The sequence below is a fragment of the Bos taurus genome, chromosome 3 (assembly GCF_002263795.3).
Source record: "Bos taurus isolate L1 Dominette 01449 registration number 42190680 breed Hereford chromosome 3, ARS-UCD2.0, whole genome shotgun sequence".
NCBI classification, from domain to species: Eukaryota; Metazoa; Chordata; class Mammalia; order Artiodactyla; family Bovidae; genus Bos; species Bos taurus.
This window is the reverse complement of record NC_037330.1, coordinates 7,706,113-7,731,493: the sequence shown is the minus strand read 5'-3', so window position 1 is coordinate 7,731,493 and position 25,381 is coordinate 7,706,113. Positions and strand designations below refer to the sequence as shown.

Sequence of the window (25,381 nt, the reverse complement as noted above, 5' to 3'; positions counted from 1 at the left end):
TTTTTCAAAATCCTATTTTTTGCTTGAAGGCTCATTTCATCACTGTCAAAATATTGTCAGTTGTTTTCCTTGAAGTGGCAACCTCCTTTAACTCATTTGTCTTTCAAATACCCAAGTCAAAATACTATTTGTCTATCTGACATCCTTTTAAATAAAACTGATACTACATTAAAAAGTTGCTAGGGAGTTCCCTGGTGGCCTATTGGTTCAGATTTTGGGCTTTCACTCCCATGACCCAGGCTCAATCCCTGGTTGGGAAACAAATCTCACAAGCCATGTGGCACAGCCAAACAAGACTTTTTTTTTTCTGTTTTTTCTTTTTTTTTTTAATTAATTATTTTAATTAGAGGCTAATTACTTTATAGTATTGTAGTGGTTTTTGCCATACATTGACATGAATCAGCCATGGGTGTACATGTGTTCCCTATCCTGACCCTCCCTCCCCATCCCATCCCTCAGGGTCATCCCAGTGCACCAGCCCTGAGCACCCTGTCTCATGCATTGAACCTGGACTGGCAATCTATTTCACATATGATAATACACATATTTCAAGGCTATTCTCTCAAATCATCCCACCCTCGCCCTCTCCCACAGAGTCCTGTTCTTTATATCTGTGTCTCTTTTGCTGTCTCACATACAGGGTTATTGTTATCATCTTTCTAAATTCCATACATATGCGGTGGTATACTATATTGGTGTTTTTCTTTCTGACTTACTTCGCTCTGTATAACAGGCTCCAGTTTCATCCACCTCATTAGAACTGATTCAAATGATTCCTTTTTGATGGCAGAGTAATATTCCATTGTGTATATGTACCACAACTGCCTTATCCATTCATCTGCTCATGGACATCTAGGTTGCTTCCATGTCCTGGCTATTATAAACAGTGCTGCGATTAACATTGGGGTACATGTGTCTCTTTCAATTCTGGTTTCCTGGGTGTGTATGCCCAGCAGTGGGATTGCTGGATCATAAGGCAGTTCTATTTCCAATTTTTTAAGGAATCTCCACACTGTTCTCCATAGTGGTTGTACTAGTTTGCATTCCCACCAACAGTGTAAGAGGGTTCCCTTTTCTCCACACCCTCTCCAGCATTTATTGCTAGTAGACTTTTGGATCGCAGTCATTCTGACTGGTGTGAAATGGTACCTCATTGTGGTTTTGATTTGCATTTCTCTGATAATGAGTGATGTTGAGCATCTTTTCATGTGTTTGTTAGCCATCTGTATGTCTTTGGAGAAATGTCTATTTAGTTCTTTGGCCCATTTTTTGATTGGGTCGTTTATTTTTCTGGAATTGAGCTGCAGGAGTTGCTTGTATATTTTTGAGATTAGTTGTTTGTCAGTTGCTTCATTTGCTATTATTTTCTCCCATTCTGAAGGCTGTCTTTTCACCTTGCTTAGAGTTTCCTTTGTTGTGCAGAAGCTTTTAAGTTTAATTAGGTCCCACTTGTTTATTTTTGCTTTTATTTCCAATATTCTGGGAGATGGGTCATAAAGGATCCTGCTGTGATTTATGTCGGAGAGTGTTTTGCCTATGTTCTCTTCTAGCAGTTTTATAGTTTCTGGTCTTATGTTTAGATCTTTAATCCATTTTGAGTTTATTTTTGTGTATGGTGTTAGAAAGTGTTCTAGTTTCATTCTTTTACAAGTGGTTGCCCAATTTTCCCAGCACCACTTGTTAAAGAGATTGTCTTTTCTCCATTGTATATTCTTGCCTCCTTTGTCAAAGATAAGTGTCCATAGGTGCATGGATTTATCTCTGGGCTTTCTATTTTGTTCCATTGATCTATATTTCTGTCTTTGTGCCAGTAGCATAGTGTCTTGATGACTGGGGCTTTGTAGTAGAGCCTGAAGTCAGGCAGGTTGATTGCTCCAGTTCCATTCTGCTTTCTCAAGATTGCTTTGGCTATTCGAGGTTTTTTGTGTTTCCATACAAATTGTGAAATTATTTGTTCTAGCTCAGTGAAAAATACTGTTGGTAGCTTGATAGGGATTGCATTGAATCTGTAGATTGCTTTAGGTAGTATATCATTTTCACTATATTGATCTTCTGATCCATTAACATGGTGTATTTCTCCATATATTTGTGTCCTCTTTGATTTCTTTCATCAATGTTTTATAATTTGCTATATATAGGTCTTTTGTTTCTTTAGGTAGATATATACATAAGTATTTTGTTCTTTTTGTTGCAGTGGTGAATGGAATTGTTTCCTTAATTTCTCTTTCTGTTTTCTCATTGTTAGTGTACAGGAATGCAAGGGATTTCTGTGTGTTAATTTTATACCCTGCAACTGTACTATATTCACTGATTAGCTCTAGTAATTTTCTGGTTGAATCTTTAGGGTTTTCTATGTAGAGGATCATGTCATCTGCAAACAGTGAGAGTTTTACTTCTTCTTTTCCAATCTGGATTCCTTTTATTTCTTTTTATTCTCTGACTGCTGTGGCTAAAACTTCCAAAAGTATATTGAATAGTAGTGGTGACAGTGGGCACCCTTGTCTTGTTCCTGATTTTAGGGGAAATGCTTTCAATGTTTTACCATTGAGGATAATGTTTGCTGAGGGTTTGTCGTATATAGCTTTTATTATGTTGAGATATGTTCCTTCTATTCCTGCTCTCTGGAGGGTTTTTATCATAAATGGATGTTGAATTTTGTCAAAGGTTTTCTCTATCTATTGAGATAGTCATATGGTTTTTATCTTTCAATTTGTTAATGTGGTGTTAACAATATCAATCAATCACATTGATTGATTTGCGAATATTGAAGAATCCTTGCATCCCTGGGATAAAGCCCACTTGGTCATGATGTATGATCTTTTTGATATGTTGTTGGATTCTGTTTGCTAGAATTCTGTTAAGGATTTTTGCATCTGTGTTCATCAGTGATATTGGCTTGTATTTTTCTTTTTTGGTAGCATCTTTGTCAGGTTTTGGTATTAGGGTGATGGTGGCTTCATAGAATGAGTTTGGAAGTTTACCTTCCTCTGCAGTTTTCTGGAAGAGGTTGAGTAGGATAGGTGTTAGCTCTTCTCTAAATTTTTGGTAGAATTCAGCTGTGATGCCATCTGGTCCTGGAAGATTTCCAGATTGCTGGAAGATTTCTGATTACAGTTTCAATTTCCGTGCTTGTGATGGGTCTGTTAAGATTTTCTATTTCTTCCTGGTTCAGTTTTGGAAAGTTATACTTTTCTAAGAATTTGTCCACTTCTTCCAAGTTGTCCATTTTATTGGCATATAGTTGCTGATAGTAGTCTCCTATGATCCTTTGTATTTCTGTGTTGTCTTCTGTGATTTCTTCATTTTCATTTCTAATTTTGTTGATTTGGTTCTTCTCCCTTTTTTTCTTGATGAATCTTAACTAATGGTTTGTCTATTTTATTTATCTTCTCAAAGAACCAGCTTTTAGCTTTGTCAATTTTTGCTATGGTCTCCTTTGTTTCTTTATCATTTATTTCTGCCTAATTTTTATGATTTCTTTCCTTCTACTAACCCTGGGGTTCTTCATTTCTTCTATTTCTAGTTGCTTTAGGTGTCGAGTTAGGTTATTTATTTGGTTTTTCTCTTATTTCTTGAGATATGCCTGTATTACTATGAGCCTTCCCCTTAGCACTGCTTTTACTGTGTCCCTTAGGTTTTGGGTTGTTGTGTTTTCATTTTCATTCATTTCTATGCATATTTTGATTTCTTTTTTGATTTCTTCTGTGATTTGTTGGTTATTCAAAAGTGTGTTGTTTAGCCTCCATATGTTTGTATTTTTAATAGTTTTTTTCCTGTAGTTGACATCTAATCTTACCCCATTGTGATCAGAAAAGATGCTTGGAATGATTTCAGGTTTTTTGAATTTACCAAGGCTAGATTTCTGGCCTAGGATGTGATCTATCCTGGAGAAGGTTCCATGTACACTTGAGAAAAAAGTGAAATTCATTGTTTTGGGGTGAAATGTCCTATAGATACCAATTAGGCCTAACTGGTCCATTGAATCATTTAAGGTTTGTGTTTCCTTGCTAATTTTCTGTTTAGTTGATCTGTCCATAGGTGTGAGTGGGGTATTAAAGACTCCCACTATTATTGTGTTACTGTTAATTTCCCCTTTCATACTTGTTAGCATTTGTCTTACATATTGTGGTGCTCCTATGTTTGGTGCATATATATTTATAATTGTTATATCTTCTTCTTGGATTGATCCTTTGATCATATGTAGTGTCCTTTGTCTCTTTTCACAGCCTTTATTTCAAAGTCTATTTTAATCTAATATGAGTTATTGCTGCTTATGCTTTCTTTTGGTGTCTATTTGCATGGAATATTTTTTTCCAGCTCTTCACTTTCAGTCTGTATGTGTCCTTTGTTTTGAGGTGGGTCTCTTGTAGACAGCATATATAGGGTCTTGTTTTTGTATCCATCCAGCCAGTCTTTGTTTTGGTTGGGGGCATTCAACCCATTTACATTTAAGGTAATTATTGATAAGTATGATCCCGTTACCATTTACTTTGTTGTTTTGGGTTTGAGTTTATAAACCTTTTCTGTGTTTCCTGTCTAGAGAAGATCCTTTAGCATTTGTTGAAGAGCTGGTTTGGTGGTGCTGAATTCTCTGAGCTTTTGCTTGTCTGTAAAGCTTTTGATTGCTCCTTCATATTTAATTGAGATCCTTGCTGGGTACAGTAATATGGGTTGCAGGTTTTTCTCTTTCATCACTTTAAGTATGTCCTGCCGTTCCCTTCTGGCCTGAAGAGTTTCTATTGAAAGATCAGCTGTTATCCTTAAGGGAATCCCCTTGTATGTTATTTGTTGTTTTTCCCTTGCTGCTTTTAATATTTGTTCTTTGTGTTTGATCTTCATTAATTTGATTAATATGTGTCTTGGGGTGTTTTCCCTTGGGTTTATCCTGTTTGGGACTCTCTGGATTTATTGGACTGAGGTGCCTATTTCTTTCCCCATTTTAGGGAAATTTTTAACTATTATCTCAAGTATTTTCTCATGGCCTTTCCAAAAAAGAAATTAAAAAAAAAAGTAGTTTGTAGAGCTCACAACTCACACAGTACACAAGTGATTTTCCTTTGGACAGTCATACTTAGGATGCAGCAGAAATGTTTTATGTATATTTCCTATTTTGTCATAGAATATTAAAAAGAAGTCTACTCAGGGGTCAAGATTTAATAAAGTTAATAACTTTTATTGCTTTATCCAGGATGTCCTTAAACTGACTTTGTGTGTGTGTTTATGATGTGTATATGTGTGTGTATCTGAACATGAGGTGATGAATAATACAGTGAACTCTAATACAGTTTGGTGCCCTTGTCTTCATTCAGGCTAAAGTATCAGAATTGATTTTGTATCATCAGTATAAATATCAACACAGTTGTTCCAGGATAAATGAGATTCAAAACCATTGTTCAAAATGTTTAAATATTCAATACTGAATATTTTAGAATTGCTTCTCTTTGTTGCCAAAAATTTTCATTAAAGATTTTTGTTGCTGATTATTTGGTGTTCATACTGAATGAATGTAAATAAAATATCAAGTGTGTAGTTTCTTTCATTTATTGAGCAGAACAATTCTACAGTAGAAATATTAATTCAGTCTTCATATTTGCAGCTACTCTTTAATTTGATGCGTTATTATATGACTAGAAAGTAGCAGAGCCATAATTTCTTGTATTGACTTTTCATCCAGCAGGCACTGAGCGGGGTCAACTATCCACAGCATTTTTAGTCTGTCAGGTATTGATTGTATGTACTTCTTCAGCCAATGCATTATAAATTTACCATGTAAGATATTTCAGTGGCTCTTAAACTTTACATGATTGGTCTTAGAATAACCTTAAGTTGTGGGTCTTAACCTTTACTATGTTGAGTTATATTCCCTCTATACGTACTTTGTGGAGCGTTTTTATGATGAGTGGATGTTGAGTTTTCTCAATTGCTTTTTATATGTCTGTTGAGATGATCATGTGATTTTTATCTTCCTTTTGGTAATGCAGTGTAACACATTGATTTCCAAATGTTGAACCATCCTTGTGACCCTGGAATAAGTCCCACTTCATCATGGTGTCTGATCTTTTCTGTTTTTTTTTTTTTTTAATTTGTTTTGCTAATATTCTCTTGAGAATTTTTGCATCTAAATTCATCAAAGAGTATTGGCCTATAATTTTTTTTTTTTTTTTGTAGTGTCTTGGTGCTCAGTTTTGGTATCAGGGTGGCCTCATAGAATGAAGCTTTATTTGAGGTATTATAAGAAAGCCAGTGTGGCAGAAGAGTTAGTGAATAGTACGGGGGATGAGGTTGAGTTATGAAAATAAGGTTGGAGAGACTGGAAGGTGCCATATCACACAAGGACTGTAAGCTATGGTAAGGAGTTCAATTTTATTCTGAGGGCCATTTAAGGCATTTAAGCAACTGAATGACATGAATGATTTAGAAAATATGGAGATTGAATTAGTATTTCTAGTATAGAATTGTTTTTCTGCTCTATAAATGAAAGAACCTACACACTTGATGTTTTATTTATATTCATTCAGTATGAACACCAAATAATCAGCAACAAAAATCTTTTATGAGAATGTTTGTCAACAAATACAAGCAATGCATATCAAGGGAATTGGTTTCAGTGAGCCCAGAGTCTTGAATCTTCCCATGTATAGAAAAACACTGAATTTCTTGAGACATCTGGTTTTCATTAACTAATAATACTAATCTTTTGACATCCCAACTACCAGGTCTTTGTAGCAAAATCTCCTATATGCCCTGGGTCCTTCCTTACCTCTTTGGAACAAGTCTCTCAGAACTAGCTTAAGTCCTCAGTTCTGTCTGCCAAATAAAAGTAATTCTCAAATTTTGGGTTGTGTATTTTTTTAGTCAACAGAAGGAACAGAGAAAAGGTAGTTTTTTTTAATTCCAAGATAACAATTTTAAATTTTCACGGAATGAACTAGTGGATAGTAAGAGAGCAGTGTTATTAGAAGTGATGAAGTCCTTGAGGCGGGGCAAACAGGTGGAATTTATGTCACAAGTAGAAAGACTGTCCTTTGTGCTAGAAGGTGAGACCTTTCTTGTCTTGCAGTTAGAAGCCAGGCAATTTATAGGGAGGACGTTTTATTCTAGGAAGATAAGACACCTCTGATGGCTTCTATTTTCCACTGAAGGATTTAATACAGTGTGATCAGCTGCAGGTGAGGCTGTTGGAGGAGGTATAGGGGATTTGAGGAAAGAGGAGTGGGTAGGTGTGAAATAGTTGTCTTGACTAATAGTGTGCCTGCTAGAGAAACAGGATTGTCAGGCCATGGTGGGTGCCAGTTTGCAGTATGAGATAAATGAAATCTCTGCAAGAAAGTGCTTGATGTGGGGTTACAGCTGATTAATAAGACATAGCCGTTGCACTCAAGGAATTTATAATGTAAAAAATGACAGACAAATAATTACAGTACAGTCCTGTGCAGGGAACTCTTCCTGGAGACTTAACAGCTGAGAACTGATTGTTCTGAGATATTTTACCTGTAACTATTACATCATAGCTCATGGTGACAAAAATAATTGTAGAGGGTGTGATAGTCACAACCGTATTTACGTCTTGATGCAGTAGCTTGTTTGCTTTCTGCAAATATCATCAGGCACCTCATTAACACATCGAGATGCTGTGAGGAAAAGGGCCATCCTTCTCTTCTTTCTCCCTCTTTTTCCCCGCTCATATCTTTGTTTAGTTGTAGTTGTTGGAAGCTAGAAAATTACAAGAATTTGTAGATGCAGCCTAATAATACTGTTTTGTTTTCATTTGGCATGTTCTTTTTATCATTTCCTAACTATTTTCTAATTTTTTATACTGTTGTAATATTTGAACACTTAGCGTTTAACTTGGATTTCTGCCTTACGGCCTTATGAGGAATTAGTCTTTTTAGCATTCAGGGAACCATACCTCTTGGAAGACTCTCTTAATACAAGAAAACAAACCTTGTGTCTGGATTGAATTTAATTTTCTGCTATATGAAGCAAAGACTTATTCTTTAACATATTTATAATTAAAATTGCTAGTGAGAGTTTGTATATCATGTAATGCCATTTTTTAAGGTAAAGGTTAGTGTTCTCCATCCCCTAGCTTTATTGAGATATAATTGATACATAACATTGTAAGCTTAAGGTATATGTCTTTAATTATTTTATAATATATTTGCACATACATATTATAAAATGATTACTATAATAAAGGCTAGTTAGCACATTAGTTAAATTATTAGATTATTAGTTAATATTATTAGTTAAATAATTAGGTTAGTTAACACATCCATCATCTCACATAATTGCTTTTTTTAATATTGAGAATATTTAAGGTTTACTCTGTCAGCAATTTTCAAGTATATAATATGGTATTATTAACTGTAGTTGTATATCTCTAGATCTCTAGACCCTATTCATCTTATAACTGGAAATATGTATCTTTTGACCAACATCTCCCTCATTTCCCCCATCCAAGTGCAAATCATACAGTATTATCTTTCTCTGATTTTACTTAGTATGATAATCTCTAGGTCCATCCATATTACTGCAAATGGCATTCTTTCTCTTTTATGTATAACTAATATACCACATCTTCTTTGTTTTTTTTAATTTCATTTTTTAACACCAAAAACATTTTGTATGGCTCCCCACTCCAGCACTCTTGCCTGGAAAATCCCATGGATGGAGGAGCCTGGTGGGCTGCAGTCCATGGGGTTGCTAAGAGTCGGACACGACTGAGCGACTTCACTTTCACTTTTCACTTTCATGCATTGGAGAAGGAAATGGCAAGCCACTCCAGTGTTCTTGCCTGGAGAATCCCAGGGACGGGGGAGCCTAGTGGGCTGTCGTCTATGGGGTCGCACAGAGTCGGACACGACTGAAGCGACTTAGCAGCAGCAGCAGCATAGCCAATTAACAATGTTGTGATAGTTTCGGGTGAACAGTGTAGGGACTCAGCCACACATATACATGTATCCATTGTCCCCCAAGCCCCCCTCCCATCCAGGCTGACAGATAACATTGAACAGAGTTCCATGTGCTATACATTAGGTTTTTGTTGGTTATCTATTTTAAATATAGCAGTGTGTACATGACCATCCCAAAGTCTTTAACTGTCCCTTCCCATGAGTTCGTTTTCTAAGTCTGTGAGTCTCTTTCTGTTTTGTAAATAAGTTCATTTGTATCATTTCTTTTTAGATTCCACATATAAGGGATGTCATATGATATTTCTCCTTCTTGATCTGACTTACTCAGTATGATACTCTCTAGGTCCATCCACATTGCTGCAAATGGCCTTATTTCATTCTTTTTAATGGCTGAGTAATATTCCATTGTATATATATATACATATATAGCATCATATGGTAACTTTGTTTTAATTGTTTTTAGCTTTTTAAAGAACCTCTATACTGTTCTCCATACTAGGATTTCCCCTTTTTTATAGCTGAATAATATTCCACTTTGTGTGTTTCACATTTTCCTTATCAATGCATTCATCCATCATTAGACACTTAGGCTGTTTCCATGTCTTGGCCATTGTGAATAATGTTGCAGTGAACACTGGGGTGCAGATATCTCTTTGAGATATTGATTTCATTTCTTTCAGATACTCACCCAGAAGTGGGATTTTCCATCATATGATAGCTCTATTTTTAATCTTTTGAGGAACCTTCATACTGTTTTCCATGGTGGGTTAGTTGTTATTGTCTAAAAAAATAGAAAACAGCATTAATGAGATATAACTACCATCTAAGAGGCTGTACATACTTAATCACACATGTTGTTTTGAAAAATGTATATATCTGTGAAATCATCACCATAGTCAAAATAATCAGCATGCCCATCATTTCTGATGGTTACTCCTTTGTAATTTCTCCCCACTTATTCTCTCCCCTGTCATAGGCAATCACTGATCTTCTTTCTGATATAATACTATAAATTCATTTACATTAAAAAAACAATTTTTATGAAGAAATCATACAGTATGTATTTTTTCCTTCCACATCATTACTTTGAGAATCATCTATACTGTTGTATTATCAATAGTTAATTCCTCTATTGTTTAGTACTCTGTTGTAGGAATATAACAATTTGTTTATTCATTCACCTTCCACTTTTGGCTAATACAAATAATTGTTAACTATAATTACCATGCTGTATCTTATATCTCCAGAACTTATTCATCATATAACTGGAAACTGGTACCCTTTGACCAACATGAGTTTACAGTTATCAACATGAGATAATGCTACTATGAATATTGGTGTACATATGTCTCTGTAGACACATATGTTCTCATTTCTCTTATGGAAATTAGGAGTAAAGTGGCTGGGTTATATGATAGGTATGTGTTTATCTTTTTAAGAAACTGCCAGACTATTTTCCAAAGTGGTTGTACAATTTTACATTTTTACCAGCAGTATACGAGAGTTTCACTTCCCCTGCATTCTCACCAACACTTGATATGATATGGCCAATCTTTTTTATTTGAACCATTTTAATAAATGTGTCAAGGTATCAGAGATCAAATTGCCAACATCTGTTGAATCATCAAAAAAGCAAAAGAGTTCCAGAAAAAATCTACTTCTGCTTTATTGACTACGCAAAACCTTTGACTGTGTGGATCACAACAAACTGTGGAAAATTCTTCAAGAGGTGAGAATACCAGACCACCTGACCTGCCTCCTGAGAAATCTATGTGCAAGTCAAGAAGCAACAGTTAGAACTGGACATGGAACAACCCAAACAGGAAGAGGAGTACATCAAGGCTGTATATTGCCACCCTGCTTATTTAACTTTTATGCAGAGTATATCATGCAAAATGCCAGGTTGGATGAAGCTCAAGCTGGAATCAAGATTGCTGGGAGAAATATCAATAACCTCAGATATGCAGATGACACCACCCTTATGGGAGAAAGCAAAGAAGAACTAAAGAGCCTCTTGATGAAAGTGAAAGAGGAGAGTGAAAAAGTTGGCTTAAAGCTCAATATTCAGAAAACTAAGATCATGGCATATAGTCCCATCACTTCATGGCAAATAGATGGGGAAACAATGGAAACAGTAAGAGACTTTTATTTTCTTGGGCTCCAAAATCACTGCAGATGGTGATTGCAGCCATGAAATTAAAAGACGCTTGCTACTTGGAAGAAAAGCTATGACCAGCCTAGACAGCATATTAAAAAGCAGAGACATTACTTTGCCAACAAAGGTCTGTCTAGTTAAAGCGATGGTTTTTCCAGTAGTCATGTATGGATGTGAGAGTTGGACTATAAAGAAAGCTGAGCGCCGAAGAATTGATGCTTTTGAACTGTGGTGTTGCAGAACACTCTTGAGAGTCCCTTGAACTGCAGGGAGATCCAACCAGTCCATCCTAAAGGAAATCAGTCCTGAATATTCATTGGAAGGAATGATGCTGAAGCTGAAACTCCCAGTACTTTGGCCACCTAATGTGAAGAACTGACTCATTTGAAAAGACCCTGATGCTGGGAGGGATTGGGGGCAGGAGCATAAGTGAACAACAGAGGATGAGATGGTTGGATGGCATCACCGACTCGATGGACATGAGTTTGAGTAAGCTCCAGGAGTTGGCAATGGACAGGGAGGCCTGGTGTGCTGCAGTCCATGAGGTGGCAGAGATTCGGACACAACTGAGTGACTGAACTGACTGATCTCAGGTTTTAATTGCATTTCCCTAATGACAAATAATCTTAAACATCATTTCATGTGCTTATTTGCCATCCATATATCTTCTTTTGTAAAGTATCTGTTCAGATCTTTTGCCCATTTTTAATTGTAGCTGTTTTCCTATAATTGATTTGAGAGTTCTTAAATATTCTAGATAAAATTCCCTTGTCAGTTACTGATTTGGATATATTTTCTCCCAGTCTGTTGTTTTTTTCAATTTCTTACCAGTGTTTTTAAAAGAGCAGAAATCTTAATGTTGATGAAGTCCAATCTATCATCTTTTTCCTTTAAGTATTATTTTTATTGTTCTAAAAAATCTTTGTCTAACCCAAGGTCACAAAGATTTTCTCATGTTTGCTTCTAAAAGTTTTATAGTTTTAGGTTTTACATGTAGGTCTGTGATCCATTTTAAAGTACTTTTTGTATATGGCACAGGGATGGGTCAAAGTTCATTTTTTTGCATATGGATATCCAGTACTTTATGATATTCAATACTGTTTACATCCCATAGTTTTTTTTCCTCCTAGTTTTATTGGGATAAAATCGACACACAGCACAGTATAAAGTGTACAAAATAATGATTTGACTTACACACATCATGAAATGACTATCATTAAGTTTATTGAATATCCATCATTTTATATAGGTACATAATTAAATAAAAACTCTTTTTCCTTGTGTCCAGTAGCTTTTAATAGAAGAATTAAAATAAAGCTAAGCTTAAAAGGGTATGTGCTTAGTCACTGAGCCATGTCCAACTCTTTGCGACCCTATGGACTGTAGTTTGCCAGGCTTCTCTGTCCATGGGGATTCTCCAAGCAAGAATACTGGAGTGGGTTACCATGCCCTCCTCCAGGGGATTTTCCTGACCAAGGGATAGAACCCAGGTCTCCCACATTGCAGGCGGATTCTCGATTCTTTACCATCTGAGCCACCCGGGAAGCCCAAGAATACAGGAGTGGGTAGCCTATCCCTCCCTAAAGGGGATCTTCCCTTTCCAGGAATCGAAGCAGGTCTCCTGTGTTACAGGCAGATTCTTTATCAGCTGAGCTACACTAGGCTATTTTCTTTTGTTATCCTTAAAACTTTCTTGTTGTCCATTTTGCTGGAACTTCTTAAAATAGTATCCTGTGACTGAACTCCTTCAACCTCAAGTTTCCTGACTTTCTACTTAACCAATGAAATGTTATTTATATACTCTTTTGGAAACATAACATATACTGTAGGTAATTACAGCAAAAGTGTAATGGGTAGTGGAAGATATTGCCAAACCAAGGTTCTGGAGACCAGACGAAATAAACATACAACATGTGCCAATACAGATCTCAGTGCTAGGAAATACACAGAAAAGTAAGGGAAAGAGGAGCTAAAAATAAAGTTTTTAAAAGAACTGGCTACTACTTTGTGTCTAATCTACTATGTATTTCTCCCTTTTTTAGTAAAAAAGACCTATAGGATTTGACCTTAGAATTATTCTTTTAAAAATACATGTATTATGTATGTATGAATACATGTATGTATGTGCATACACATGCACATACAGATATTTTAGGCGTTGGCTTAAAGAGTAGAAAAATAACAGAGGGTATAGATAGTTTATCCTGTAGCACTATGCAGCCTTATTCAGAAATAAGAAAAAAAATTTCCAATCAGCTATGAGTCATCATAATTTTTAGTTTGTAGAGAAAATAACTTTGGAGGTGCTGAGACAGCCTTTTTTTTTTTTGTAAGAAATCATGTAGCATGGGCTTTAGAGTCGAATGTATTTGGATTTCAACCAGCATTGTTCTCTTGCTTACAAACTCAAAGATTTCAGGGAAACACTTTCAGAGCCTCAGTATCTCTAATATTAATAATTCTCTCTTTTTAGGCTAAGAAATTTTATATAAAAATTTTTATATAAAAAATCAGGTACTAGAAGAGTACTTAATAGGATAGTACTTAACACATAGTAGGTGTTCAGTATATGTCTGTTTCTCTGTCATCAGGGGACTGACCTTTGAAGCCTGTGACTACAGTTTGAAGAACCTATAAATGGATAGGACAAGGGAAGAAAGTTTGTTTTTCATTAGACATAACACAGTCATCCATGATCCCATACCACCCCCAACTCCCCATAAAGATTCATTTTTTTGCCATTATCATTCAGCAACAGACAGAAAATTAACATATTGGAAAGAGTGTGAAATCTGCAACATTTTACAACAGTGACTTTTATATTACTATCCATTATCTAATTAGGTTTTTTGAAGGCTTTATTTACATAATTTAGACCTACCCTTTATCCCTTTTGGGGGTAAAGGCAATTATAATTTGAAAGGAAGAGCTCTTCCAAACAGAAGGACAGCTAGAATCTCCCTCAGTAGTCTATAAATTTCTTACAGTAGTCTTTTAAAAAGTGATTTCAGAGTGATTTCCTAAATTAATTCTATTTCAATATTCATTTCATGTGATGCCTGCAGAAACTAGATACTTAGATTACCGACAGAACATGAAGTAACAGAAGACACCAGGTTTTCTGCTGTTTTTAGGATTTATTCAAATTGACTCTGTCACATTCATTTTGATGATTTTAGTAACATCAGCTGATAATTGAAAAGAAGATAGGAACCATATGCCTGGTATGGATGTGATAGGTCATCCAGAAGATTTAGTAAATATTACATATTTGTAGCATAAAACTAGTCTTGTTTTCCTATAAATTTTAATAGCACACATAAAATCATATATAGTTTTTGAAACAGTTAATGTCAGCATAGGTTTAATATTAATAGACATTACTGCACAAGGTTCTAATTCTGTTGTTCATTTTTAGATGAAACCTGTTACCTGACATTTTTATATATAATGGAAGCTCATAGGTTTTTAAAAGATATAGTTATGTATTTATTTGGCTGCACTGGGTCTTAGCTGTGGCATGTAGTGTCTTTTACAGCATGCCAACTCTTAGTTGTGGCATGTGGAATCAGTTCCCGGACTAGCGATCAAACATCCCTGAATTGGTCCCCCTGAACTGGGAGCTCAGAGTTTTAGTCACTGGACCACCAGGGAAGTCCACCATAGACTATTAAGTAGATCAATAATTAAAGATAAAATAATTTGAATTCAGATTATAAATAGTTTAAGTCTATTCTGATGAAACAACTTAAGACTGAGGCTTTGGGGTCAGCTTTTTAGCTATGAAGTTTATCTTGCTTATATTTTAGTAAAATAAGTATATGTATTATTTACCATACAAAAAGAAGTGATCAACGTAATTTCTGTGCATATATGATTGCTAAGTTTTTTGAAAACTTTTATCCTCCTAGGATTATTTTACCAACTTTGTGTTCAGGTTACATTCAGGAAAGCATAGCATCTCCTTAAGCAAAGTACTTATTAGAACCAAAATAAGTCCAAATTCAATTGTTTTTATCTGTATTTTTTTTAATTTTACTGCAATTTGGTGTAGTTGACCTGAGTTGAAAATAGAAAGCTAAGGAGTTATATTTTCCATCTTTCAAAATATGAATCTTTTCATCTTGGGAAAAAACATATATTTTAAGAAGGTAAATGGAAGTGATAAATACCAAAATCCAAATTTTTTAAAACAAGTAGTGCCTCTTTTGTTGCTCTTTAAGAGAAAACATAAATATGAGAGATCGTCATAAAACATTTTTTCTTCAGATATTTAAGGATTGCTTTTATTGTTCCAAAAACTTTATTCATACTAAGTTACGACTATTTTAATAATTACCTTACTTTCATAATTTAAAAGTTTTTCCAAATGCAGTTATCCTCAAAGAGTTATTTAAATCATGAGATTTAAACAAGTTTACTGTCATTCATCCAACAAAATATTTATTGAGTAGCCATTATGTTCTAAGCTGTTCTCACTGCAAAGAATCCAATAAACAAAACAAAAAAAAGCTCTTGATTTTATGTTCTAGAGCCTGGAAACAACAAATAGATAAACATGTAATAGAATTTCAGTTTGTGATAAGGGATAAGAAGGAAAATCAAAGTGAAAGGACCGAGTAATTTTAAACGAACATAAAGAAAGTACATTTTTTCAGGTTGAAGCATATACATTCTTTGGTTTGGTTTTTGAAATGTACATTTGACTATTTCTGCTGGTCAGAATTATTTACAGAAATTAGAAACTCATCATACATATTTTATATACTAATAAAAAATTTAGCCCCAACTAGTGAATTTAGCGTTTATAAATGGACGTGTGTGTGGAAGAATAAAATCTTTAGTTAACCACTACTTCACTTTTAGTAGTAAAGTCTACAGCTCATGAAATTTGTAATTCTGGAGTGGTTTCAGCTTGCACCAGCCCCTGGGGAGTCTGTTGATACAGCACCGAGTTACAGATTATTATTCAGGGGTAGAAGTTTTATGCTTGGGCATTTTCTTACATCTTCCTCTCTCAGTCAGTGAAATCTTGTATATTTGCCAAATAAAACAAATGCCATCCTAATAAGAAGCTGTAAGTAAACAGTAGGCGCATGAGTCAGCCAGCCCCGCCCGTATCCCTTGTGTGTGTACCTCTCTAGTACTCCTGAGATGTTCATTTTGCACAAACACGCAGTGATGCGTAACTACTGTTCTAAAGACCAACTCCAGTTGTTTATGTAAGAGCTCCTTCTTAGAACTAAGCAATACTGTGATTGCTAGAATTCTGGCATATTACCAGAGTCAAAAGCAGAATGTAAAACTCTGCATGCTGTTGATGGGAGAAAAAAGAAATATATTTCCTACTTTCCCTATAAATCCCTAAAGAGTTCAGCCCAGAAGACCACTGTTAGATCTCTAAAATGGATTTTTATGTGACGTAGGATAGTTCAGCAGCTTTTCAGGGGAAAACGAAAAAATAAGTTGCTTGAGAATCTCATCTCTTTTGCTAGTTAGGTCATGTCTGATACATTTTATTATACTTCATTAATTTATTCAGTAAATATTCATTGAACACTTATTGTTACCTGGCACACTGCCATTAAAGGACATACAGAAATCAAAGAACTGAAATGCTTATCCTCAAAGAACTTATGGTGGAGAAAAGTGACATGTAAATCCAGACTTACAATACTGTGATAGGAACTATAAAAGAGATATATGCAGAATACTTTAAGATACAAATGAAACTACTACTATTTATGAAGAATGTATTGTTCTAGATGCTTTATATGTTATCTCATTTAATCCTTTCAACAGCTTTATGAGGTAGATCTTATACTATTTAACCTGTGCCAGAAGCAATAACTTCATCTAACAAGGAAGCAGGTGGCATCAGGAAACGTTCTTGAGTTGATTATAGCAAGATGAGTAAGACAGAGTGAGAGAAAAATGATGCAGTGTGGCATTTTACACAGAGAAAGCTGAATTTGTAAAAGCATAGGACATGTTATTGGAATGTAGAGTTGGTTCTGGGAAATTAAAGATGGCAGGAAATAGGTCAGGAAGGAACTTGTAGGCTATGCTTAAGGAATTTGAGAGAAATCTGATAACACATTTCAGGAAGATAACTCTGGAATTGTTCACATAAGGCATTAGAAGAGGATTTTTACTTTTAAAGGAAGAAATTCTCTGCCAGCATTGACTTATGTTTATTAAGTACATATAAACATAAAACTCGAAACATCCCCTACTTTTAGTTTACAAGTACTAAACCAAAATAATATAATTCTATTATATAATATAAATATATAAATTAAATATAAATAATATTACAAAAATAAAATTCAAATCAACAACATGGATTTATGTCATAGACTATGTTCTTGTGTAAGTTACTACTGATAAGTGAAGTACCGACTCTCATGGTGCAAGCGCTTTTCATTTTTAATTAAACATTTTCATATTATTAGTTCCAATTAATTCTCCCACAGGTTTTCTCTATTTGAGCCACTAAAAAAACCTTTTGCTCTATTGGATTAACAGTTATTTGGGAGAAGGGAAAAATGGATAATCATACCTAATAGGCTCCTTTCTCAGAAGGAAATGGCAACCTACTCCACTATTCCCACCTGGCAAATCCCATGGACAGAGGAGCCTGGTGGGCTACAGTCCATGGGGTTGCAAGAGTCGGACACAACTTAGCAACTAAACCAACACCACTTAATAGGCTCCTCTCTCGTCAATTAAGGTAGATATACTTCGTACCATCATAATCATAAAAATGTAATTGCTGGGCCCCAGATCACATGGCAGTTATAATATGATCCACAATATGCTTACATCAATTAATTTATCATCAAAATGAAGACACACAAATAATTATAGGGAACCAGTGGGCTTCAGTTTGAAAAATACTGAACTAGAAGATTACTTATCCGTCCAGTACATTATTTTTTAATTATTTTGGGCTGCACTGGGTCCTCGCTGCTGCATGCAGGCTTTCTGTGGTTGCGGTGGGCGGGGCCTGCCCCTTGTGGTGGTGCACGGGCTTCTCGCTGCAGGGGCTTCTTGTTGGGGAGCACAGGCCTCAGCGGTGGCAGCTCGCAGGCCTAGAACGTGGGCTCAGTAGTTGTGGTACACGGGCTTAGTTGCTTCGCAGCATGTGGAATCAATCCTTCTGGACCAGGGATCCAACACATGTCCCCTGCATTGGCAGGCATATTCTTATCCATTGTACTACCAGGGAAGTCCTTCAGTACATTACTGATCCAGGCAGTTTGTAAACAAGGAAGCTATCAGTGACTTGAATGGAGAGCCACTGGCCATAGCATCTTAAAAAGTCAAGAATCTAGGACCCGAAAATCAGTGGATTTTTGTTAAAATCAGTGATTTTTAAGGACCCTTGAAAGTAGACATCACTGTTTCCACACTATCCCAATTATGTAATTTGTAAGATAAAAATAATGTGAAATTGCTGAAGATATGGCTTTTGCAAGAAGGGGTTCTATTTAGAAACAGAGTTTTCAGTCAAGGTAGCCAATAAACCTTTGTGCTTACTTCACCTATGCTCTCTGTGATATGGACTCTAAATACTGATGATCTGAGAAATTCAAGCCATTAAAAAAAGATACTTATATTCAACTATGTAGTACAATTAGTCATCACTGCTAAATAATAAGACAGTGAACGAGAAAATTATATCTTGTTTTGTTTGTCTAGAATACATAGTTCTACTCCTAAGAGTAAAGGGAGATTTTGGACTGTTGATAGACCCTCCTTCAATAATAGCTAACATTTATTGAACAATTACTATATTCCAGGCCCTCTGCTAAACTCTTTACATGTATTAACTAATTTAATCCTCAAAATAATTTTATAGATATTATTATAGATGAAGAAAATGAAGCACAGAGAGGTTAGATAACTTAGCCTGAGTCACAGTAAGTAGCAAAGCTTAAGATCTGAACATGACTAACTTCAAACTTTAACCACAATGCCTATATTGCCAACTTGACTTCCCTGGTGGCTCAGACAGTAAAGAATCTGCCTGAAATGCAGGAGACCCAGGTTTGATCCCTGGGTTGGGAAGATCCCCTGAAGAAGGGCATGGCAACCCATTCCAGTATTCTTGCCTGGAGAATTCCATGGACGGAGAAGCCTGGCAGGCGATAGTCCATGGGGTCGCAAAGAGACACGACTGAGTGACTTAACACATTCAATTTCTTTCACTTCATTTAAAGCCATGATCATGTTAGATGTGGAGACTTGATTCTGACAAAAAGGCACTGCAGACTGTTTATTTCTGTACCTTTACTTACAGCAGTCTAGGAAGAAGAATGAAGGAAGAGACATGATATATTTCCCAGGCCTAGAAATTGCTCACTTGGGGGTGTTCACACGTGGTAAATGAAACCATTTGGTCTAGATAACGTAAGATCCATTGCAACCCAGAGTTGAGGTTTTATAAAGACATAAATATTACCACCCACCAGAGTCTTACGATTATCTAGATATAGCCCCACTGATGATATTTCTTCTAACTTTCATAGACAGAAATCAGTGGGGGGAAAAAAGCTTAGTTTGGAAGATTACATTCCAATCCATGTCGCACACTTACAGGTGTCTCCAATAGTTGATACAACAATAGTTGTTTAGTTTTGTAAGTGGAACTTAGCACCACAGAATCCCATCTTCACAGGGAAGTTTCAGATTTGGAAGATATTTAAAGGACAAATCAATCCATAGATCTGTTGGTATTTCTAAAAGACGAGCGGGGTGTCTGTTATTGGCATCAGTTCATGATGAACCCTACTGGGCTGTGAAGAAAGGAGAAACTGAACTGAACGAGACAACAGTCTATACAGCTGTCCCTAGCCTTCCTCCACCTGTTAGCACTCGGTGTTAATTTCATGGGTCAAATCAAGGCATGCAAGTGCATTAAATAATCTTTAAAACTGACTGCTGATGGTTGATGGCAGAAGAAGAATTAGGAGCTATTACTTTCCTACCAACTGCTACTTTCATTCACAAGACCAGAAAACATTACAAATAAATAAAATTCTTACATCACATCAGAAAAAAGAGCAGTTAAATCCCCCAAAGGATTTTATATTTTATCATTAGACAAGTAAAGAAAATAATTTCACATAAATGGCTACATTAATCACTTATAAACAGAAAGAAACTTCTCTCCTTTTTTAAAACAGCAACTGGAAGAGAGGGGATATATGTGTATGTGTGGCTGACTCACTTTGCTGTACAGCGGAAACTGACACAGCAGTGTAAGCAACTATGCTTCAGTTAAAAAGCAGCTAGAAATGTTTTCTCTTTGAAAACAAAATAACCATCTGTTAAACCATATATATTAATACCTTTGAGGATGTTATTGGTACAAAAAGGAATTTCCATGCTGGCCCTATTGTAATCTTTTATAGCCAAAGTTATGAAGAAAATCAACATTTGGGAAATTGTGGTCATGTTTCAAGATCTGCTTTTTCTTTTCTATTTGACAGCTCTATCTAAATTCTCATAACTCGAATGTAAATATGTGTGTGTAAAAAATGTATGTATATTTAAATCACCTCTTGCTGCTGCTGCTGCTAAGTCGCTTCAGTCGTGTCCGACTCTGTGTGACCCCATAGATGGCAGTCCACCAGGTTCCGCCGTCCCTGGGATTCTCCAGGCAAGAACACTGGAGCGGGTTGCCATTTACGTCTTCAATGCATGAAAGTGAAAAGTGAAAGTGAAGTCGCTCAGTCGTGTCAGACTCTTAGTGACCCCATAGGAGAGGTTTAATATAAGTATAAATAGAAATTATTTACCTAAGCCAAAAAAAAAAAACTTGCATAATATTGAATTCTGCTTTTTCTCATCTCGCCATATCTAAAACTATCACCATGTTAATTTTACTTTCTAAGACTTTCTTGATGCTTCTTTTCAACCCCATTACCACTCCCAATGAGGTATTTTTTTTCCATTTGGATTATGGTATCTTAGTGTTTTACATATGTAGTTGAAGCTATGATGAGCTCCCCAGATCCCTCCTCAGAACTTAAGTTTTTATTTCCCAACTGCAAGAAGTCCTGCCGCCAAAGAGCCCTCTTCAGAACTCCCTTGACCCCATCTCAGGATAACTCTGAAGGGCATTACCCAGTTCCCCATGGGGTCCGTCAAGGCTCTGAGATTGCATTGAAGTCCAACTTCTCCCAGTTCTGTCTCTTCCTTTCCATAGGTGTTTATCTTAAGAACACTCCCTAATAAACTTCCAGTAAGCAACTTCTCTGCTTGCTAGGGACCCAACCTGTAACAACATATTTGTCTTGTTGATATTTTCCTTTTGGTTCTAGATATTCTGAAGTTCTAGTTAGCTAAAATCTTACTATGTCAAGATCATTTCATCAGGCATGTATTGAGCACCTGTAAAGGAAATAAATTAAAACTTGGCTCCTGTCCTGAAGGAGTTTACAGCCTGATCAAAGTGACAATTACATTTGAAACTATACTATAGCATCTTTAGAATAATCCTTAAAAAAAAAAAAAACCCTAAACTTCAATAATTTTAGAATAAAAGTGAGTGGCATGGATTTTACTCTGTGGGTTGCAAAGAAGAAAAGGAAAATATTTCAGGGAAAGGAAAATGAATATAAATAAATAGGGTGAGAGTTTAGAAGACTATCGAATTTGTCTTTATGATTCCAGAAAACTTTAAGGAAAAGGTAGTTTTTTTACTTTTTATTTTGAATTAAGTAGAAACTTACAGAGAATTTATAAGACTAATACTGATCTCTCATACAGTCTATACAGAGTCATCAATTTTTATCATTTCTCCACATGCTTCAGCATTCTCATTCTCTATACACATGCACACACTGACAAACATACACACTTTTTCTGAAGCATCTGAGAATAGGTAAATGCATCATACCACTTTATCCCTTAATATTGTAGTGTGTGCTTCCTAAAAACAAGGATATTAACCTCGGTAAGCACCATACACTTAGAATTCAGGAAATCTGTTACTTTAATCTACAGTCTAGATTTAACTGTGATTATTCACCAAAATGAATTTTTAGAAAAGTTCTGTAACTTAACATTTGCTATAAATTTAAACTAAAAATTATATGAAGTAAGCCATAGAAGATCTCAGAAGTTTTCTAACTTGATTAAAAATATAATAGTGCACTCGCTTCTGACTTTTTATGTATGCTTAGTTGCTCAGTCGTGTCTGACTCTTTGCGACCCTGTGGGCTGTAGCCCACCAGGCTCCTTTGTCCATGGAGCTTCTCCAGGCAAGAATACTGGAGTGGGTTGCCGTGCCCTCCTCCAGGGGATCCTCCCAACCCAGGGATCGAACCCGCATCTTCCCCATTGCGGGCAGATTCTTTACCGACTGAGTCACCAGGGAAGCCCTCTGACTTTCTAAGGGGAAAGCATGGATAGTCTCAGATTACATGTAAAGATGTGATTTAAAGCTCTTCATAAGTGAGACTTGCTCTTGGGACCCCATTTCGTGAGGTGACTTTCAAAAGAGATTGTGTATTCTGGATCTAAGGACTGTGGATTTCCTTGACTTCCGTCGTCACAGCTTAAGTTTAACGATGTTCCTTGGAACTGTCTTCCAGCCCGTAGGGGCCAGTAAATAGGGGATGGGCCGCCCAGATAACTAGATCCGGCTGGGCTCCCTCCCCACCTACACACATGTGGTCAGGGTGCCATCGGGAGTGGTCAGCGTGCCATCGGGAGTGGTCAGCGTGCCATCGGGAGTGGTCAGCGTGCGGCTCCGCTTCCACCGCGTGCCAGTCCGCAGAGACCCTGGGACGTCACTTCGGCCTAGCGGGCCCTGGTCTGTTGGGAGTTGGCGGTGGCGCCGGAAGCCCAAACCCGTATCTGTTCCAACATTCGACGCCCCTGGCGGTCATGGCTTCTCCACTGAAGCTAGAGCAGGACGTGCTGGGGAAAGTAGATTCATTCCGGGCCCGCATCGCCCAGGAGGCCGAGGATCTAGTGTCCACCTTCTTCCCTCAGAAGCTTTCGGAGCTAGATAGTCGCGTCCAGGAGCTCCGCCTGCAAGACTTGTCCAGAATCCGTTCAGTGCCAGCCCCAGAGAGCCTCATTGCCCCAGAAAGCCTCATCACCCCAGACACTGCGGGTGATGGGCCCAAGCGGGATCCGCCACCTCTGCAGACCCAGTCCTCCATCAAGGTACTAGCACTGCCCGGCGGCGAGGGACAGCTTCTGCGGAGCAACCAGCATCTGGTGGAGCTGATTGAGCGTGTAAAGCCTGAGATCGAGCTGCTGAGAGAGAAATGCAACACGGTGCGGATGTGGGTGCAGCTGCTCATTCCGAAGGTGGAAGACGGCAACAACTTCGGCGTGTCCATCCAGGAAGACACCGTGGACCAGCTGTGGACCGTGGAGAGCACAGCAGCCTCCTATCTACGCCGCTTCTCCACCTACTACAACACCAGGGCAAAGTTGGTATCAAAGATAGTGAAATATCCCCAGGTAGAAGATTATCGCCGCACTGTAGCGGAGGTCGACGAAAATGAGTACCTGAGTGTGCGCCAGATCCTGCTCCATTTACGGAACCAGTATGCCACTTTGCATGATGTAATCCTCAAGAATATCGAGAAGATCAAGACCCCGCGGAGCACCAACACTGACAACCTTTACTGAGGACCTTTCTCCACCCTACTTCCTTCAGGAGTTGGCTGAGCTGTTCAGAAGGCTGGTTATCTACAGGTGACGAAACAACTGGAAATGTGCGTTACTCTTTAGAGACTGTTTCGTAGCTTATCCTCATACTAAATCCTCTTGGTGTAATTTTTATTTGATTTTTCTTTGGGGAGAGAGAATGGGATCAAGCCATCTGGTTGAAGGTGGTAAGGCTGGTCAAGGAGAAAGGATGGCCATTTTAAAAACAGCTTTATAGATGAATGTTGGCTAAGGTTTCTTTTTTTATGGCATTGGTGATATCGAATGGTTTCAGGGGTTAATTAAAAAAAAGTTTTAAAGAAAGTTCAATGACGCTTTTCTTAAGGTTCTGCTCTGTTACTTTGTTCAAACCTCAGAAATGCTCCTTTTATACCATCTTTTGTTTTTTGCAAGAAAAAGAGTTTAAAGGGATGCGTTTAGGTCATTGTATGCTTTCAATTTAGCAAATTGAAATAAAAATCATTTTTTGATGGCCTGTGTGCTTATCTGAACTTTAATTTTCAGATGTGTAGTTTTCCTCCTCCTCAGCTGGACTCATACCTTTGGTATTTTTCAACTCTGATGTGTAAGAAAAATGAGCATATAAAGAGGGATAGATCTCAGTTGTTCTAAAGAAATGGGCATCTATACCTCCCTTAGACTGGAGAGAAATCTGTGAAAATGGCTTCCTGGCACAATCTTCTGCCACCTCAGCATCATCTATTTTCCTTTTACACACAGTTTAGAGTTTCTTCTGTATATCCATTTGTTTAAGTCCCTGCTAAGTCCTTCAAGCTTTATATCACATTTTTTGCCCTCAACTGATTTTCAACTCCTGTACCCTTTTGTCCCTTAATATATTTCTTATTTCTTAAAAGTTTTCCTGTCAAATTATATGGGTCATTTTTAAAATCTAAAGCCTCTAAAATGTGACTGGGTTTTTTCCTCCTTCCTGCTTTTGCTGCCCAGTTTAGGGGAAACCATTGTCATCTCAGTAGTGATCTATATTGTTGGTGTATTTCAAGTCCAGCATTTTCAAATTTTATTTGCCGGTAAGGTAAATTACTATACCCTGAGTCACCTTATGCATCAGAGAATTTTTTGCAGTTATTGAATGATGAATCTTTCTTCCATGGTGGGTTTTTGTTTTTTTTTTTTTTTTCAGAATTCTACTTTATCTGGTGATGAAGATACTTCAGCCAGCTGAAGTATATTTATTGAAAACTTTTTCAGTGGGACTTTACCGGTGGCTCAGACGGTAAAGCGTCTGCCTACAATGCGGGAGACCCAGGTTCAATCCCTAGGTTGGGAAGACCTCCTGGAGAAGGAAGTGGCAACCCACTCCAGTACTCTTGCCTGGAAATCCCATGGACGGAGGAACCTGGCAGGCTACAGTCCATGGAGTGGCAAAGAGTCAGACAGGACTGAGCTACCTCACTTTCACTTTCACTTTTTTTTTCAGTATTAGTATTATTTGAGGATCTTCGTCACTCAAAATCAGCATTTGTGGAAGTTATATAATACACAATTGGAAAAAGAGTGGGAGTTACTTTTGTTGCCTTTTTATATACAAGAATGAGATTATTCCCATGTACAATTGACAGCTTCATCTTTTTTTCCCATTCAGCTAAAA

The 25,381-nt window shown here is 36.9% G+C and overlaps 2 protein-coding genes across 2 annotated transcripts in view; both read left to right on the top strand.

Moving 5' to 3' along the window:
* Positions 1-25,381, top strand: part of ATF6 (activating transcription factor 6) — a 233,987-nt gene that overhangs the window by 114,591 nt on the left and 94,015 nt on the right. The window lies entirely within an intron of this gene.
* LOC132344816 (proteasome activator complex subunit 3-like) overlaps positions 1,431-25,381 on the top strand; it is a 52,902-nt gene continuing 28,951 nt past the window's right edge. Inside the window, exon 1 of the mRNA XM_059884950.1 lies at positions 1,431-23,816. Within this exon, the coding sequence (XP_059740933.1) occupies positions 22,753-23,730 (978 nt within the window). The 5' untranslated portion in view covers positions 1,431-22,752 and the 3' untranslated portion in view covers positions 23,731-23,816. The remainder of the gene's footprint in view (positions 23,817-25,381) is intronic.